The sequence below is a fragment of the Strongylocentrotus purpuratus genome, unplaced genomic scaffold, assembly GCF_000002235.5.
Source record: "Strongylocentrotus purpuratus isolate Spur 01 unplaced genomic scaffold, Spur_5.0 spur5_scaffold_8, whole genome shotgun sequence".
Classification (NCBI taxonomy): domain Eukaryota; kingdom Metazoa; phylum Echinodermata; class Echinoidea; order Camarodonta; family Strongylocentrotidae; genus Strongylocentrotus; species Strongylocentrotus purpuratus.
In genome coordinates, this window is record NW_022145614.1 from 31,538,635 (window position 1) to 31,558,657 (window position 20,023).

Sequence of the window (20,023 nt, forward strand, 5' to 3'; positions counted from 1 at the left end):
CGTCAAACTTTCAGAATGTTTCGCCCCCTCTCTTCCACAGTGCAAGATCAAGGCACTCAGGAAAAACCCTGAAATGTCGCCCCCTCCGTCAAATTTTGTGGGCTATCAGCTCAGACATAAGTCTGAAAACACTTTTTTTTAACGCTAGAAATAAGTACAAACAGAATACAACCACCTGCCATGTCTTTCGATGTCTATAGTGGAGGCCTGTTGTCAGTGGCATTAAAATAAGGACACACAGTATTTTTTTTTTAAACCGTCGAGCATAATCGATTTCGATTTATTTATAAAAAATCAAAATGCATCATTTACAAAATAATATACTCAAGTAACATACTTGTTTAAGTCTACATGAATCGAAATAGAAACTAAATTATATAACAAACCTGATTGTTTAAAATGATTGATAAAAAAGAAGCTTTTTTAATTCAATAAGCAACAAAAGTTTAGTATTTCTTAATCATAAAAGATCCACATCCTTTGTCTTTCACAGCCTTTGAAGCCCAGTCTTTAAGGTTAAACCCCACTTCACCTCGGTGATAAGAACCAAAACAAAATCGAATACTGTTATGGCGCACATATCCACCACACATGGAGCTCAAATATATATATATATATATATATATACAATGTGCTTATTTACAATTATGGAAAAAGGATTTCACATTAACCAACAAAAGAGGTGACGATGAAATGATTTAGGCAAATCATTCTTCCTCATCTTCATCAGTGCACTTTATTTCACATTTCCCCCTTTTCTTTGTGTATACAGTGCAGCACTGTAAACTCGATTCGTTCTTTGATTTCTTTATCCATTTCTAAATTATTATGCAAGGTACGTTGTTTTAAAATTGCTTCAATATTATTATAGACACTGTTTTCATCACGTGAACTATAGTTCATAATTTGAGGGGGAAAACGGCTCTTTCATTCAAAGTCATTTTATCAATCGTATCAAAGGACTGTCAAATATTTTGTTTGCATTCTGAACCTCTTTTGATTCTCAACAATCAACTTATTTTTATGAAATTCTCACGGACAAAGTTTCCGTATTCGATGTCGATGCGCTCTATAACCCTTTAATAAAAAGCATTAAATTAAATGCTCATTTACCAAGACCCTCGGGTAGAACTCGAATACTCCATGTTGCTTATCCAAAATCTTGTATTTAGTTTCTAAGCAGTCCGATATTAAACCAGTATTCATCAATGCAAAAAGAATGTCGCAAAACAAAAGATGAATGACATCTTCGTATAATTATTGTCTTACATTCAATCATTTGTTTTAAACATGGTATTGACAAGTCCCTATACTCTAGCAATTGCTGTCAAGAGAGAGAGAGAGAGAGAGGTAGAGAGAGGAAAAGAGAATGAAAGAAGGAGAGAGAGAGAGAGAGAGAGAGAGAGAGAGAGAGAGAGAGAGAGAGAGAGAGAGAGATGAACATGAATCCAATATGATGGTTTGTAAAGATTATGAAGCTCTTCTTTTGTGTCGGCATCGGTGTTGATCATGATGTCGCATTCTCCGGTATACAGGAGTACCTCAATCGATGGATAGATGTCTGAAGAAAATACAGAAACACCAAAAACAAAATACAAAATTAAGCAAATAACTATTTGTTAGGTTATGTACGTACAACTTGATATTGAGATGAGTATTTCGCGACAGATAAAAGAGTGAGCGAGAGGGGGCGGGAAGCTGGTAGTATAAGGTGTGGCCGTAGAGAAAGGGATCTATTGTACTTACATTAAATCTTCATGCCAAAAGGTAGAGCATCCATACTCGACTAATCTTATCCCAAATAATTATGATATTCATTGAACCAAATATGACTTTTGGCATGATTGTATATGTGTGTCACGACTCACGACCTAATCCAGCTCAGTAAAATATATCATTTATTAAAGGCAAAAGGCAACTTGATGTCTATTATTTTGACCAATAACCCATTACGTACACGGGCCGTGTGATAGGTGAGCGATTTGACCACCCCCCCCCCCATTTTTTGTTTAGTTTTTTGTTTAAAATGCATGCGCCCCTCCCCCTATTAGGTCAGTGACCCACGAGTCCAAGTCTCATGGACTTATGACCCATTCTTACTCCTTACAAGTTGTGTAATAAAATTGATTTTTTTTTTTTTTTTTTTTTTTTTTTTTTTTTTTTTTTTTTTTTTTTTTAAATATTTTTTATAATTTTTTTTTTTAATGTGGTTAAAGCAGACGGACCGATGGACGGAAAAAACTAACTTGCAGTGTCTCCCACAACATTTGTAAAGGCTGTTACTTTTGATTTTTAATGAATTTATAAACTGTTTTTTTTACTATTATTGGGATTTTTTTTTTATTCAATGAAATAATTCCAAAATAATACGGCGAGACAAAATTCCAAAAGTTATCGAAACGAAAACAAAGAAAACGGAGAGGCAAAAAAGTGGAATGAAGAGAAAAGGTAGAAAAACTAAATGACAAAATAATTATAAAACAAAGAATGATAACTCTTTATAACGAAAATATGTTTTTGTTATTTGTTACCTTTTCGAGTTTTGTTAGAGTACTGAGTAGATCTGTGGGAAAAGAAAACAGAGATAATTTCCTTTGACAAACAAAAACAACTATAACTGTGATTCAACGTAAATTGTGCAATTTGTTGTTGTTGTTGTTGTTTGAATTTTCCAAATGAAATTGGAGAGGAATTTACTTATTTGTTCTTCTTCCTACTCTACATTAATGCAGCTCAAAGACAATCTGAAAAAATGGATTATTAGCCTTCAATTTACCCGACCTTCCGTAAATATGGGGCCTTTTCCCCAAAAATATCGAGCAACTCAAAAACTTGAAGCACCCAACCTTTCGTGAATATGGGGGTATATGTTTTCACGATAAAAAGTTTATGTAACCAGACAACTGTACCCAACGTGAATGACCCGATGTAACAAGTAAGTTTGATATTTATCATACTTCAATTTAGTGAAAATTTTTTACTAAATTTGATAATGAACATGCTCAGAATTCTTGCGCCATTCCATGCCTCAAGGCAAAAACAAAGAAACATGCATATGGCATGCGTGAATTATATAGGACAAGACTAAAGTCAGTTAAGACCGTGACTCGAATTATTTGCATTGATGTCCTCCGACAATGCCTTGTTTTCGTTCGCCTTCTGAATTCTGATTCTTCTTCTTCCTCAAAATATGGGATAATTTCTAGGAGTTTTTAACGTTTTCTGAATTTTCTTTCAGTTCATCCTTGCATGCTCATACATACCTGATTCAAGTTTGGTTAAAATCCGCTTAATGTTTTTTTTAGTTATCGCGGTAACAAAATGGTTAAATGCGGGAAGCGGACGGACAATCTTAAAACATAATGCCTCCAGCCCCACCTTTCGTGGTAGAGGTATAACAAATATATGTAGAGTGACATACTTCTCAAACAAAAACTTATATGGATTGATTATTCGACGTTGTTTTGAGGAAATTTTGAGGAAAATAAAAAATAAATAAACCTGAAAAATCGCGCCAACCGATATTTCGCCCATGGGAGGGGGGGGGGGGGGGGTCAAAACACCCCCTGCGTACGCGTCTGGAGGGAGGTATGGATAGACAGACAGCAACACCTTGGTAGATGGAGGCATACGAATCAAATAAAAACAAGCAAGCATGCATTTGACTTTTAAGGATTTATTTTTGGTAAAATATGTAATACAGATGTACAACTTTGTCCATGTAAAAATATTATAAATTTCCAAGTATAAAAAACACACATATTCACCCAAAATTGCATAGAAAGATTATTAAAAAAATGAAAGTACATGTAGCATATATAATATTACTATCCAAAACACACATATGTAATATTGAGTTTGAGTAAACTATTTCAATGATTATTACAACACTTATATATGAATTATATATCAACATATCACATCACAACTTGAAGATACAGTGAAGCACTCTGAATATATTTAAATTCATTGTGCATCTGTTTTCACTAGAATCAAGTTATAAATAAAACAAAAACCTCTTTCTATGAGTGGCATGTCTTGTTTTCTGATGACATGTATACTAACAGATTCCATTCTTAATATTTTGATTAAAAGACCTTATCAGATGAAAATATAACTTTACATCAAAGGAAAGCTAGATATAGGAACCAGTATTGCACACAAGCAAACAAAAACCTAATTTTCCGCACCCTCCAAATTACGGGTCAACAGGGGTCAGATTTGCTGCAGTTACCAGTGACGTCATAACACCCTATCAACTCGTTCATATAGCTGAGGCGATGAGTCAAGCTTAATCAATGCAAACTCATTGTTAATATGCGGACTCCATAGAAGATGATGTTATAGCTAGTTAATAGGTCAACGACTTACAACTTTCAAAACTTTTGATTTCGAGTTTTCAGAGAGGTGATAACCCTCTGACAGAACTTTAAAAAACATTGATATTATTGTAATCTATGGCTCATAACCTTTCCATTAATATATAATTCATCTATATATTTCACTTTTCACTACCTACATGGTCTTTAATGTAATGAAAGATGCAGCATTTAATACATAATATTATATATTTCTTTTTAAAACTGCAAGGTGTTGGTTCCAGAATACATTCCGACAGACATGGATGAAACAACATTCTCAAGACCTGGCTCGACAATAGGTATAATGGATGGATCAAAGAACACTGGGGGCAGCATTTCTTTTTCTCACTTCACAGATCAAATCAACCATTCAAATTACTTTCCATGACCCAGTCACAATGAAACATAGCGTGATTAAAGTAGAATTTCAAGTGGAGTTGCTATAGACCATATTGAATGGGAGGGCCTATTCATTAGCTGCTAAAGAAGGATGCTATCCTGGTAATAGAAATGTAAATAAAATATAGCTAAAATGTTTGATTCTCACATTCCAATTTGTTTTTGCTACTATCAAGAGCTAACACTAGAGACACCATAAATCAAAAAATTTGATTAGTACTTGAAATTAATGATAGATGAATACAGAATAAATCCCTTATACCTTTCAAAGGGTGATCAAACTCTTGTAATAATTGATTTGTAGTTTCCTGTCCTATAACAGATCCTGGTCCCATTGTGGTGATTCATTCTAATACCAAGTTTCAAATAGGTCAGACCCATAATTTGAAAGTTATGACTGTTTGAAATATGAGATTAGTTATTTTGTGTGTCGGAACAAATGGGAAAGTTGTCCAGTAATTTGTCACTGTTACACTATCAATTCAGCCAATATTCATAACTTTCTCATTTATTATCCAATTTCCTTCAAACTTTCTCCAATATGCCTCTCTGATTTGCTAGCGCTTTCAGAGTAATTAACTACCTAGGTTAGATTTCCCTTTAACAAAGAGATAGATGAAATACTCTATACTAATTCTATACTATACTAATGATAACTTCTTTTTTAAAAAAATATGATAGATAAATATATGTTTCTAATATCTTTCAACAAAATGATACTAGTAGATGAAACTAAAAACTACTTGCTATATCCCACATTCTAAGAATTAATGTGATTGGTCTAAATCAGGTCACATGACAAGTGATAGAATACTTATCAAGGTAGTGCAGCCTCGGATGTAACGAATTAAATTTTTGTCACGATACACGATAAGAGCCAATGGCGAAGGCTTTGTGAGATGATGTCTGCACATATCAAACATACATTATTCACATCTGATACCCAGCCAGTAAGTGGATGTACTTACGTCATGGTAAATTCACTATAAAGTGTATTGTTGATGTGAAATATAAATCAATTAATTGCCACATTTACTTGGGTGCTTGGACAAACTATTGATAGGGTTCTTACTCTCTTTCCTACAGCTCATGTACATACTAGATTCACCATCATCTTGTTAATGGAAATTTGTCCCACTGTCTTTAAAGTTAAGGACTATCTGTCTCATACCTCTAACAAAGTGATACAGGAATACTGATTAGTACTTTATATCTTCAACAAATTGATCGATGAATACTGATGCTAATTTAAGAGCATTAACTTTTTTTTCCTGCTTCGATCAGCTTTCAGACCCCTTTGGCAAATGTTTGTCACACACACATGCAGTCTATGGGAAATATTACTGCAAATAATCTAGGGACTCTGCTCCTAGCAAAGATAAGATTTACACATTCAACTTTACGTTGCATGCATTCTTTGAAATAGTAAAACAATTTAAAATCTTACATCATACCATCAAAGCCTTGTAATAACATGCAGAACCCAAAACATTCATAGTAGACGAAAGTATCATACCATGCTTCTATCATCTGTTTGCTGTATTTCTCAAATCATATTTCTCTCGTATCAAAGCTAGGCTATCCAAACACATGAAGAACAAAGTATCATAGATACATTTGCAGGTAAATCTAACTGTAAATTTTAGAGTCTTTCAGTGAAAGTCATGGAGTTTTGATTTACCTCCTCCTCTGTTATAATACAATTTTCAACTTTATTGAACTACATGGCCAATATAAACATGAATTCAATTCCTCTTTTGTTTTAAACCTGTGACCAATCTACATTCTACTCCATTATAAATGTCAAAATTCCAGACAGTACAAGTAATTAGCACCTCAACAAATAATCACAAGAATCATAATTTATAAAGAAACATGTCAATATATGTTTTTTTTCTTCCAATTAAAGATTTCAGTACATGAATTACAAGCAAGCAACTAAACTGTTTTGCTATGAAATCCACTTTTTGCAACTTTGTGTATCTTAATAGTTAAAGGTAATACAAAGTTTTGGGAAATTTGAAAATTGGGTGGATAGTGATTCTTTACAATTTTGATATATTTGGATGCCCCTTTGGATGTATTATAAGCACTATAAGAATTAACCCCTAAAACACTTCTGTTTTCGAGAAATATTGAATATAAAAATTTACCGGTGCTCCCTGTAAATTTTGATAAATTTCAAATAGCGCCTACAGCCGTACAATGGTAGCTGCGACCATGAAAATCTCAGAATATGTAGTTGTGATATATAATTTCCAAACGGGAATAGCTAATCGGTCGATTTTAGTCAAGAAACATTGTTTCATAGCTAAATTAATATCTTGACCTTGAGAGGGAGCTATACAACATATAGAGTTTATTATTTATAATTTCATAACTTTAGACTCGATTTCAACCGGGACAATGATCAATGAATATTGTAGGAACGCATATGCTTCCAATATGTTAATTTGATCCAAATTCATGACCTCATACCAAAACTTTGTATTACCTTTAATGTCTCTTGTAATAGAGATTTTGGATGAGGTGGGTTTATCCATAAATGCCAGTATACTGTTTGCTTTGTATTGAATCAATCAAACACACAGCTATGAACAACGCTTTTGTCTTTACACCAAAATATATAAAATATGGATACTAGAACAGATGATAATAATAATAATAATAATAATAATAATAATAATAATAATAATATGTCTTGTTTACCAAGGCTAGCCTCATCAGTATTCATACTGTTCTCCCTGAAGGCCCTGCAATCATATTATTACCCCGGTCATCGGATTCAGGCTTACCCGCACACAATGTATGCACATTCTCCACTCACTGGGGAGCATTCCAGCCAGGCGTCATTCACTGAATGCATAATGACAATGAAAAGTGTACCAATACATTATATAGCTAGTATATGAATGTTTTTTTTAAACCAAAAGTCCCTCTGTTAAATGCATCATTACAAGTGAAGAATCTGGCCAGCTTTGAATGCAGGCAGTTTGCATGCTTGGTCATGCTCTGTACATCATGCTTAAGCTGTGACATCGCTATGTACTTAGCCTCTGTTCTGTACATGCGGATGAGACAGAAATTCCCTGAAAGAAGGATGATTAAATGGGGGTCCGGGGGTAAAAGGGGGCCGTCAATTAACCCCATCAACTTTCTTCGCAAGAAAAAAAAAATTAAAACCCTACAAATTATAAATTTCATACTGATACACTTCATGGATTTACACCTAAAATCCCCTTAATTTCTGTTCTTATTACCCCCCCCCCCCCTCCCCCCGTCTTGAAATCTCAAAATTTGCAGAGGAATCTCATCCCTGTGCACAGCCCTGCATAACGTCCCCCAGCAGTAGTTGCCAACTTGCCATGCTACATCATGCTTTAGCGGTAACATCAGCATATACTTTGCCTCTGTTCTGTACAGCGGCATAACGTACCCCTGCAGTCGTTTCTTTGTTGATAGTCCGCGTACGTCGATACCAGATATACCCAGCTATGACTGCTATTATCACCATGATCAGTACGATGGGTATTACAATGGCTGCTACATCTGGATTTACAGAAACAAAGACAAAAGGAAAGAGAGAGAGAGAGAAGGAGAGGGAGAGAAAGAGAGAGAGAGAGAGAGAGAGAGAGAGAGGGTGGAGAGAGGGTGGAGAGAGAGTGAAAATGAGATTGCACATAATTCATTTTTTTAGATCTACACATACCGAACACACATACACATACACTGCCGAGATGCTCCTTTTAACATTGTCTTGACTCCTGATTATGTGCAATTTTTCACTCAAATTTTCATTTATCATGACATGGTAGACAAATGCACACTAATTTAGCTTTTTAACTGTCTTAGCATGCATTCTTGAAAGTTTTAAAGCCTGTAGTCTGTAGCAATCTAACTCTCCAAAGTATTGTGTAAGGTAATCAAAAAGAGAGATTAAATATCTATAGAAATTCATGTGAAGGGATCATTAGATTCTCCTAAAAGTTGGCATGCCAGTTATACATATCCTGTTTTTTATTTTCTCTAGTTAATAGTTATCAATGTAAGAGCTCACTCTGTTTTAAAGTTGTGAGGGATTAAAATGAAACAAGTAGCCAGGGTTTCAAAAAATTACAACTACATCACTGTAGTACAACGTATTCAAAGTCAAACACAGGCCTCCAAAACACTATCAAAATCTTACTTCTAGATTGTTTGGTGCTTCAAATTTTTCACAATTAGATTAAAGAAAGTATGTTCTTTCAGGAAATGTTGAAACTACAATTCAATCAACTTGACCATATACACCTTTATTGAGCTCTATTACTAAAACCACACCATGCAACTATTTGGTGGTGCTGTGGTGCGGGATCACAAATAAAGAATAATAATAAATAAAAGAAAGACAATTCTGACAAAGTCGAGAGATGATGTCTTGATGATGACAGCCCACCTAAAAAGAAGAATCAGATGCCAAATAATAATATTAATAATGCTTTAAGAAGATAAATAATATGGAATAGAGCACGAATGATTACTTACTGACAGACTTGGTATTTGGTTGTGGTGATTGATTCAAATCATCTGTAGTCATCATCATCCCTGGGTCAGTAGGTTCACCTTTAGCCTGGGTAGATGACTCTGGGTTAGAGGTCGTTGCTACGGGTGATGATGTGGTCTGAACTGGACTATCATCTGATGAACAAAGAATAAGAGTTACAAGGATCTTCTTGGTGAAGCTATGCTACTCAATTGCTTTGTTATTTTTATTTTTAAATTTCAAAGTGTTAAATGTCATCATCTGAGCAGCACCTAACCCATTTTGACTGGAGTTTGGGTGACTCTCCCTGCAGGGGACTGCTGGTATGACCGGCTGTCAAAAATTATAAGTTGATACCTGAAGTGGCGATTGTTCACAATTGCACAATGTAAAAAGAATAATCATAAATACATTGACTCTTGACTTGAAACATACTGTCATTAGTCCTTGACATTTAATGTTTACCATTAATATTTGTTATCCTCTATGATGATAGTAGTGGTACATTCCTACGGTAGTATCCCTAGCCTGTATGCAGATAGGAGTGGTACAAACACCATACATTTATAGTTATACCATTACAGAGACGCCAACCTCTATGCACACACACACCAAAAAAAGACCCAAACAGACTGGCAATCTTTAAAGCCCCACTGTATTACTTATAGCTACTTGCGCCCTCTATATAGCAAACAATGCCTTATTGGTGCCTGTTGGTCCCCCATGATCCCCTTTTTCTTATGTTAATTGAGAGCTTATTTGATAAGATAACCACCTGTCAGTGACCTTGCAGGGAGGTCTAATCCCCCCTGGCCAAACTACACTCTTATTTCCACGGAGTCAAATTTCACTCTAAATGGCGTCAGCTGGGAGTCAACTCTATTCCTAGTTAAAGTGACACGGATTCCGAATCAATTTGACTCGGATTGTGTGGCATCAGCTGAGAATTGACTCAATTCAGAGTCAAGATGACTCCTTTTCCGTGTCACTTTAACTAGGAATAGAGTTGACTCCCAGCTGACGCCATTCAGAGTGAAATTTGACTCCGTGGAAATAAGAGTGTAGTGCAGACGGGCTTTAAAAAAAAAGAAGGATTTTCCACACAAAATCTCTGCCATTAATACTCACTATCCAGAATGATGACAATAGTGGTACCGTAAGTTCCTATGGTACCCATGTTAGCTTCCCCTCGTGCTTCTATAGCGATGGTGACCATGAAACTTTCATCAATCTCCATCTCAGCATCATCTATGAGTAAGATATCAAGGTCCATCCTCGTTTGGCCTGTTAGCATGGTATGTCTAGGATCCACGGGTGCGACGAAATCATAGTTGACTACAGCCACTCCATCAGAGACCATAACACCTGAAACAAGATAGTCATTAATTGTTATTAAAACATTCATGTGGAACGTCTATTAAAATTAAAAAAAATATCAAAATCCATGATGCCTGTAATGTCATTGGCAGTACATCTTAACATTTTAAAATTATACAATTATCTCACAAGTTGTATCATGTTAACTCTAAAGGATTCCACCCCCTGTAGTTCTTGTGCAATGACTTCACTGCAATTGTCTCGCCCTGTGCTATAATGACTGGGCAGACTGGCGTCTAGTGCATCTTTTGACATCAATTTCATAAACTTCGGACAATGGGTTGCTGCGTAGTATCCACAAATTTTTGCTCTGGGCATGTAAAAATTGCTATCTCCCTTTAGTAATACAAACTGAGTCTGATCACATATATGAATAATAAATTCAGCGATTATTAAAAAAATCTTCAAGTTATGAAACCAAAATGTCATATTTATACCGTTACATGTATTTGTATTAAATTATTCTATTGACATGGTCAACTCAAAGGAATGGAGTGCATGGTAAAAATACCCAACGTGGCATTGAAAGGAACTTAAATTAAGTGATTTTGTTTGCAGTTGAAAGACATGGTCAACGTTATTAATGCTCTGGATGTGGTATTGACCCTGAGGTACAGATGAAATGTGAGATGTGATATATCTCTCAGATTGTAGTATAGTAACTTCTTACCAAAATCTACTCTGGTACCCACTATGCCTCTTCTGCTGACTGTGACTGTGGCAACACCAGCGCTCTCTAACGCACTGTATTCAGCTTTTTCAAAGGAAAACACAGCTGCACTTGGCTCTGCTACACTATCTGTATAAAGAAACAATTCAGATATTTTAACTTTGTTCTTCATGCAATTATTTTCTACATTATATGAAAGTGAATTTCACACAATTCAGTTATAACGGTCCTATAAACTGTTCCAAATCTGGAATACTGTTCTAACAAGCTTATCTCTCCAATCAAAACAATCTTGTTTCAGAAGAGTCAAAATGTATTTAAATGTATTCCAGGGGTAATGCTATAATACATGTATGGTTGAGTAATTTTGTTGATTTAATGATTTTGAAGATGATAACATTGAAAAAGTGCATTGCTTTGGATGCCATTTTCTTCAAGCTAATGAGGCTACCGGTATATAACTCGTCTGTTTATCTAATATCTTTTTTTTTCAACTGAAAGCATCATTCTATAGAGTTATGGAGTGTATACTCACCCAGTGCATCACTGATGGTTCCAGTAGATGAACAGTCACCAGTGAGGACAGAGCTATCGGCAGTTACCATCCAACTTTTCAGCCAAGCATTTGCATCATTACTACAATCAACTGGATTACCAGCCAACAACCTGCATTCAAAGAAATGATTAGTATAATAATAAAAATATTCCACTTTTAAATAGCACTTAATACATCTACAATGTCTCTAAGCACTTTACAGACTACCCTGGTCTTTGAATTCAATACTTGCCTGTATACACTGTGTGCACAATCTCCACTCCCTGGGGAGCATTCCAGCCAGGCGTTACTTGACGCCAAAAACTGTTTGACCAATAATGACGGTCGCATCCTACTGGGTACCCATTTATGCTACTATGGTGTATCTATCGACCACTGACCTTTATTCAAGAAGATGATTACATTCTACTGGTTTATCAACCAAGGGCCTGTATAGTATTCAAGAAGATTATTACATTCTACTGGTTTATCTATCAACCAAGGGCCTGTATTCAAGAAGATGATTATATTCTACTGGTTTATCTATCAACCAAGGACCTGTATTCAAGAAGATGATTACATTCTACTGGTTTATCAACCAAGGACCTGTATTCAAGATGATGATTACATTCTACTGGTTTATCAACCAAGGGCCTGTATTCAAGAAGATGATTACATTTTACTGGTTTATCTATCAACCGAGAACCTGTATTCAAGAAGATGATTACATTCTACTGGTTTATCTATCAACCAAGAACCTGTATTCAAGATAATGATTACATTCTACTGGTTTATCTATCAACCAAGGACCTGTATTCAAGAAGATGATTACATTCTACCAGTTTATCTATCAACCAAGAACCTGTATTCAAGATAATGATTACATTCTACCAGTTTATCTATCAACCAAGAACCTGTATTCAAGATAATGATTACATTCTACTGGTTTATCTATCAACCAAGAACCGGTTTTAGTGAAGATTGTATGATGATTACCTGTACATGCAGATTATATAAAGTTATGACATCCCCAATATTTCATTTCTTAATTTACATTTCATGGAATAATATCTGACTATGATCATGAATATTCATGAGGAGTGTACTTACAGTTCAGTGAGACTAGTCAACAAGTTGAAACCAGTTTGTTCTAGAATGGATAGACCGTTCATCTCTAGGTTTCTATGGGAGAAAAAATATAGCGCATTAATTAGCATTTCTTTTCCAAATTGACAAACTTCATATAGAAAACAAAAGGCTTGATATGGTGATAAAAACTTTTTTTAACTCACAATATCTACAAATTGTCATTCATATCTTGTAATTATAATTAAATGCACATTTCTGAAGTTCTTCTTTGTACGACTGTCATAACATGATGTTTGCATCAGTACAAAAGTATTCACACTTGAAGAGCTAGCTCCAAACACTGCTGAGATTTGTGACGTGACGCAGGGACCAAATTAGCATTTACAGGTAAGCAGACGAAGTCCCATAACAATGCACACATTTTTTTGGTGCCTGTTTCATTGTCTCCTCTTCACTTATTTCTCTTACTTCACCAGTGTTTATCCTACTTGATCTGTTGGCTCACAATAAATTTTGGAAGTGGTTTTATTTTGATGAAAAAACTAAAATAATGGAATCGGTTGTAGCTTCACTGTGGCTTGTAAGAAAGATGTGATTGTACATTCAGCTGCATGCACCAGCGTATGTGCAGCGTTTCAATCAGGAACAAACACTGTCCATTCTATTACATGACGGGCATTTCAATTCGAAAGTGGGCTGATATTTCAGTGGTTTATTTGATTGATCATTAACCCTTGCCCCGCATGTTTCTAAGCATAAGATTATGATAATTGGTATCAGCATTCCTTTATTTTTTTTAAATGATGTGAAATATGTTCATGTTTAAAATCAGTCGAACTCCTCGAGAAATAATTGCGGTGAAAATATGTTCACTTGTTCATATAGGACAGAAAAAAATGGTTTGGCAAAACTAAACAGGGATGAAATACCCCACTATTGAACAATGATTGACCCAGGGATTCACTATAGATATTTTGTAACATTTCCTGGATCATATTTTATGCAAGTCTTCCGGATTGTTCATTATATCATGATTATCACATTTTTCCAGATCATAAATAATGCATTCATAGCAAACTTGAGATAGAAGTGACTGCTATACTCACATAGACGTCAATAGATTGAGATTATCAAAGCCTCCTGGACGAATCTCTGTAATTGCATTGTTCTTCAAAATTCTATGATAGAAACAAATTATACAACTTCTTAATAAAATCATGAATCTAATGCATTTTATAAGAGAACTTTGTATAAAGGTGTTTTTCTTCAAAGTGGCAATTTCTAGATTTTCTCATTTATTTAGCAATATATTGCATGTATCCAACCAATAAAACATATTAAGTGCATAAAACAACAAAAAGATCATTAAATAGTTCATGTGATTTGGCACTTCCATGCCATTTTTATATCCTGTATATATGCGAATATATATCCGATATTTTGTGAATTTATTGACTTGCAGGGAGTTGCAGCAGTGACAAAAAAGTGTCCTATTGTTGTTGGGTGTTGAAATTGGCACCAGGACAAAGTGATGTCTTTTCTAATAGACTTATACACTTATTCTTATAAACATGAAGAAACTTTTTTTGTTTAAAACAAACTTAGACAGATTCATAGCCCAAAATGTTAATTTTTACCAAGTTAAAGGAGTGAGCAATTGTCCTCTTTTCTACTTTTGATTTTTTTTTGAGAGTGTATGTCATAGACTCTGAGGCAACTGGTAAAAACAACAAAAGTTTGCCATGCTTAATATACACCATTTCAAAGAAAAACAACTCACTAGATGCTTATTATTACCCTTTAAGTTTCTTGTCACTGCATATAAAGCATTATAAGTAGTACCTTTAATCAAAAGTTGTTATTTTGAGCTATGTGGAAGAGTGGTCTTCAAGGTAGAGGCTACTTACATTCTCTGCACAGGTAAGTTCTGAAATGCTCCTAATGGTACGTTGACAAGATCATTGTTGGAGAGATCACTGCAAAGAAGAAAGAGATAGTGTCAACTACATATGCCTCCTAAATATCACCAAGTTTCTTCTTGTTACTGAATTCAAGAGATTTAGAAATATTGGTCCATATTCTACTTATCCAATTAAAGGAGAATGAAATCCAACAAAAATTAGCTGATAATCTTTTTCAAGCGTGAAATATTTTATATTTGATTATTTACTGTACTACTCTGACATCACTATTCCCTGGGAGAGGGAGAATGGCTAGCAAGGAAACTAAAAAAAACTATGGAGATAACTTTTTTGTTGATATTATTTATCAAGAACAAAGGTTATCTCCATAGTTTCCTTGCTAGCCATTCTCCCATGGGAGTTGCCATTTTTATTAAAATAGTGATGTCAGAGTAGAACGTACAGTGTGTGGCTTGTGAAATACCCCCTAACCTTTATTTCTAGTTACAATGTACATGTAGGGCACTCACCTGTGAAATACAACCACAACAATGGTTTCCTTTATAGAATAGACTATTTTGGTATTGCATTCAGTTGAATGGATATTCTTTCATCACTGTGACAAGATATTTGGTTCAGCTGTTTGGAACAGCTGAGAAGTTTCTTTTGTTAAGCATGCAAATTTGCAAAAGAAGTTGCTTGGTCAGCCAAAGTTCTGCCCATTATTGAAAAGAGTGACAAAGTCATATGGTACATATGTACATAGGAGTGCTCAAAGAAATCGTTTCAAGAGCTGGAGTAAACAAGATTGCTGCAGTTTGCACCAATGGCCCTGATAATAGCACAATACCCAGTCATTACCATCACCATACGTGTACATCCATCCTATGTATGTCAATGGATTACTCTGCCATCACTATTTCAATCAAGATGGCACCTCCATTTTGAGAGTGGTTAAAAAGGAAACTGCAAACTTTGGAGAGATTGGTTTATTTGTAATCAAATAGAGATTTTCAAGATTTTTTCAGCTGGCTGACAATGTTGAATAAAATCATCAGCTAATGTTTGCAGGGCTGTCAACCCTCCCGCATTTGGAGGGAGTCTCACACTAACACGTTTATTCTCCGCCGTCCCACCAGCTCATAGCCGGAGACTCCCGCCACCACGCCCTTCCTCCTGCTCTCCCGCAATCTCCCGGTTTATGAAAAAACTTCCCGCCAGATGTGTAAAATGGATAGATGTGCAGTACGCATAACTATCGTTCATATTACCTCCGTAATCATGAGATGCACCTGAGATTAAATTTGGTGATCCTACTGTACCTAAAAATTTGATTGATTTTTTTTCTTTTTCTTTTGTGTGTCATTAATTTTGTGTGTGATTTTTCTTAAAGAATGCAATGCACAGGGATGGATGGAAGAGTAGCATTTCCAAGACCAACATCTTCATTTAAAGCTACAAAAAATAACACAACATTTTAAAACTCTATATATGTTTCACAGAAAATTATGTTTGCATTTAAATAAAACTTATTCCATCGTATTTCACAAGGGTTGAAAGAGGTTAACCGTGCAACTGACTTAGAGCATTTGGGGTTATAATCCTATCAATCATGGTGTCGTTAGTACATCCATGATCCGGTCCAGACTCGTTAAGGAAATTGTTCAAATATGATACTTCCCGATGATCTTACACACAATGGTGTTGTTCTTGTTAGTTGCTTGTGTCATTGTTGTTGGCTGTTTCCTCAAGTTCATTTATAGTCATTTCTGGCAAGATTTAGAATGACTAAATAGGTCTGCCCCCCCCCCCCCCAACAGACTCGAGCACTTTTTGAATTCCACTTTGATTCGTAAATAGAACCTTTATTCACTAGTTTATTCTTGTTCTTTCATTTGTATATGTCATCCAGCCCTCCATCTCTTTGCTACATCTCTCTCTCCATTTCTCTACATTCTCTCCCACTTGCTACATCCCCTCTATAATCTTTCTTTTATTTCCTTTATTTATCTTACAGTCTATTTCTCTATTTGTCTGCATCTCTCACCATTTCACTTCTTACATGAAAGTAATTAAGTCATTCCAACGATGCGTTTCAATTTGTTAAAAACATATTTTCTGTAATGCATTTTTGATATCTTTAAATTTCAGCTCCAGTAGCACACATCAAAGCTCTTGTATATTATCTTTATATTTATATTGTTTACATTGTTTTATCCTTGGCCTTCGTGCTTTCCACACAGGAGGACAGCCTAGTCTAGACTTGAAAAAAAGAAAAAATGGCATGAGATTTCAATTTCCCTCAATTGTTTTTGTGAACAATTAAGGCTATCTTTATATTAACTGGATGGGTGTAATATATATTTTTGGACCGCAAGGGAATTATATATTTACAACCCCTTAGGAAAATATACATGTACATGTATCTCCCTGCAGCAGTCCAAAGAATGTTATATCAAAAATGACGCCAGGCTGGAATGCTCCCCAGGGAGTGGAGAATTTGCTTATGTTGTATGCAGGTATAAGCCTGAATCCGATGACCGGGGTAATAATATATCTGTAAAGCACTTAGATATATCATTGATGTATTAAGCGATATATACATGTAAAAGCAGAATATTATTATTATTACTATATTACACACCCTACCAGTCAATATCTATAATAATTTTCTTTGACCAGAGCGTATACTGATTTTCCTCTTATCCAAAGAGTTTAATAGAATACAACTCTTTGACAAAGTTCCAAGATGACCAATAACTTACTTCTTCTGACACAATGACAGAGACAATTAACATACTTCCATGTGAAGGGAATTCCCCTCAATTACATCATTATAGCCACACCCAAGTCTCTGTCCAGTGATCAGCCACAGACAATGGGATATTAGGATTAGCTTCAGACAGAAAAAACCCAAAACAATTTTGACCTGACGTGAAAGGTATGCTCAATTAACATCCATTTTATAAACACATCAGTGCAAATGTACTTACAACCAGAGAAGTAAGTAAAGTAACAATGAAGCTAAACAAACATTTTCCACTTACGACACATCTGCAATCACACACAAGTTGCATTGCGTAACCTTATACTAATGTTAATCATCATTGAATGGTTTATTAAAAATACTCAAAATAGCAGCCCGAGAGATGAATTACATTCAGTTCACAATAAAAGCACATGAAATACATAGCAATATAAAACAAATTATTACATAAAGCTTACAATAAGATATAAAAAAATAACATTGATACATTAATATATTATTAAAAACTAATTAGTTAGCTTGCATAAATCAATGGAAACAAAGTTACAATTTAAATATCTTATAATATAGATTTTGAAAACCTGCCTCCCCTCACTAATCCGCACAATGTACTTCGATAAATGTAGGCATAAAGAATTGAAAGCTGTCCAGTTTTTTCTTGATAAAACATATTATGTTGTCATGCAACACACAGCACAGGAAAGAAATGATTCGATAATGTGTTGGATAAGTAATTTATGCCATCCCAAATAATTTATGTCATCTTACAGAAGCATATTTTGAGAGGAAAATCCTATACTGTATCTATCGTATATGGCAATCAATTATCACAGTATATACCACTAGTATTGGCAACACCCCTTTTGACTTTGGACACAATCTTAAATGAAGTTTTCATATTACTAATGGTAGTTAGGTCCGTTAGCTATCAGAATGTGATTGGTTGCCTTAAAGATGGAAGTGGGTGTGACCACTATTACCAACCATGGTAACGGAACAAGAGCATAAGAATTTTAGTATGAAGCTTTCGGTCTAGCACCCGTCTATATGAATACCATCGCCCAACCTAACTCCAGGGAGCTCCGCGACGCCGCGGCGAGGCTCGCGCTCCCTGGCCCTATTACGCCCAACCATACTTACATGACATCGAAGTTTGATAGCGAAGAGAGACTTGTAGGCATGTTGTTTAGACCCAGTCCCGAGCAATTAAAAACACGATTTTGACATCGACATCCATCTGGTGTTCCACTTGGACATTCTTGTGAAGAAACGAGGTGAAATATCACCAGCAAAAGTGTAACTAGATAAATAAACCACCTCATGATGTCGGCGCGATTGCAGTTAAATCCACACAAGCGCAGTTTCACAATACCGGTGCGTGCAGAGGAGGGCAAGTGGGTAAATAAAGAGCTAGCTGACTCCGAGTTGGTTGAATGGGCAATAATAATTACCGATTGGAGGGCGCGGCGCGCTTTATGATACCATTCAAAATAGTCAAACCGCAGACCCCCAAATTTCCAATCCTGCTTGACTGGTTCAGTTTGTGATTACGTGATGACTAGGACCAATTTTCCAAATGAGTGAATGGGCTATACACATTTATCAGTTTTCGTGGTTTTCATTAAATGAGGAGGTGCCATATATTCATGAAATACTTTTCTTATCTTGGAAAAATGTGATGAAATTTGTGGAAAATGTTGTTATATTCTGATGATGATTTGAAAAATGAAACAAAATATACAAGTGGAAAATTCATAGTTCTATTTATGAGCAAGGTTGAATTTGACATGAGTGCACAGGGCAAACGAGTAAAGAACATCATTCATGATAAGGACGGTCACAGGATCCAGCAAAATGAAAGTAGACATTGCCCTTCAAAAAGTCAACTTCAGCACTTTGGCTCATAATTATGTCGATCTTTACACCAGTCTTTTAATACAGAAAAGTGTTTTATGTCTACTTTTTATCACTTATTTACAACCCACTTACTCTAAGAATTATGAGTTAATTTATGAACTTGGTGCACCAGTGCAATAAATCTAAATTGCACAGGGGATGGGTATTCCTATAAACCTTTGTGAAGACATATCAGAGATTATTTTACACAAGTAATGCATGATTATGCAGAAAAATTCATTTCCTTTATTGTTTGCCCGATTATATCTTTGTTTGATTGTGTTATGTGTTATTCTGTCAACCGAAAAATAATTTTATTGAAATTTTGTATGAGGCACTATTTATGTTATTATGTGTATCTCAGTTACTAAACACCATGCAATATACGACGAATTTCAATTATATATGAATCTTATGAACCTTAAAACATATTGTGGCGGTAGTAGGGGGAAGGTGGTTAATCAAACCATAATGGACCTTCTAAGTAGGTCCATGATCAAACGAAG

General features: G+C 35.1%; 1 protein-coding gene across 3 annotated transcripts; it reads right to left on the reverse strand.

Moving 5' to 3' along the window:
• Nucleotides 1–2,531: 2,531 nt before the first annotated feature.
• Nucleotides 2,532–19,020, reverse strand: LOC100887883 (peroxidasin). Of its 3 annotated transcripts, XM_011674829.2 has the most exons (10): nucleotides 18,762–19,020; nucleotides 14,861–14,929; nucleotides 14,060–14,131; nucleotides 12,975–13,046; nucleotides 11,865–11,995; nucleotides 11,330–11,458; nucleotides 10,411–10,647; nucleotides 9,285–9,437; nucleotides 8,197–8,309; nucleotides 2,532–2,563 (listed from the first exon to the last, which is right to left on the reverse strand). In XM_011674829.2, the coding sequence occupies exons 1-10, from the start codon at nucleotides 18,941–18,943 to the stop codon at nucleotides 2,546–2,548; spliced, it is 1,176 nt and encodes a 391-aa protein (XP_011673131.2). In that variant the 5' UTR covers nucleotides 18,944–19,020; the 3' UTR covers nucleotides 2,532–2,545. The 3 variants fall into 3 exon arrangements, with proteins under 3 accessions (XP_011673131.2, XP_011673133.2, XP_011673130.2); XM_011674831.2 differs by lacking the exon at nucleotides 2,532–2,563 and having other exon boundaries at nucleotides 7,927–8,309; nucleotides 10,411–10,590; XM_011674828.2 differs by lacking the exon at nucleotides 2,532–2,563 and having other exon boundaries at nucleotides 7,927–8,309.
• Between the last annotated feature and the right edge of the window lie 1,003 nt (nucleotides 19,021–20,023).

What these genes read in the sequence shown, in the direction of transcription:
- LOC100887883 (XM_011674828.2), bottom strand. Translation starts at nt 18,943, where the DNA reads ATGAGGTGGTTTATTTATCTAGTTACACTTTTGCTGGTGATATTTCAC. An exon ending in GGGTACCAGAGTAGATTTTG is followed by an intron (nt 10,648 to 11,329) that starts GTAAGAAGTTAC and finishes ATCTTGTTTCAG; the next exon opens with GTGTTATGGTCTCTGATGGA. An exon ending in ACCAAATACCAAGTCTGTCA is followed by an intron (nt 8,310 to 9,284) that starts GTAAGTAATCAT and finishes CTGTAAATCCAG; the next exon opens with ATGTAGCAGCCATTGTAATA.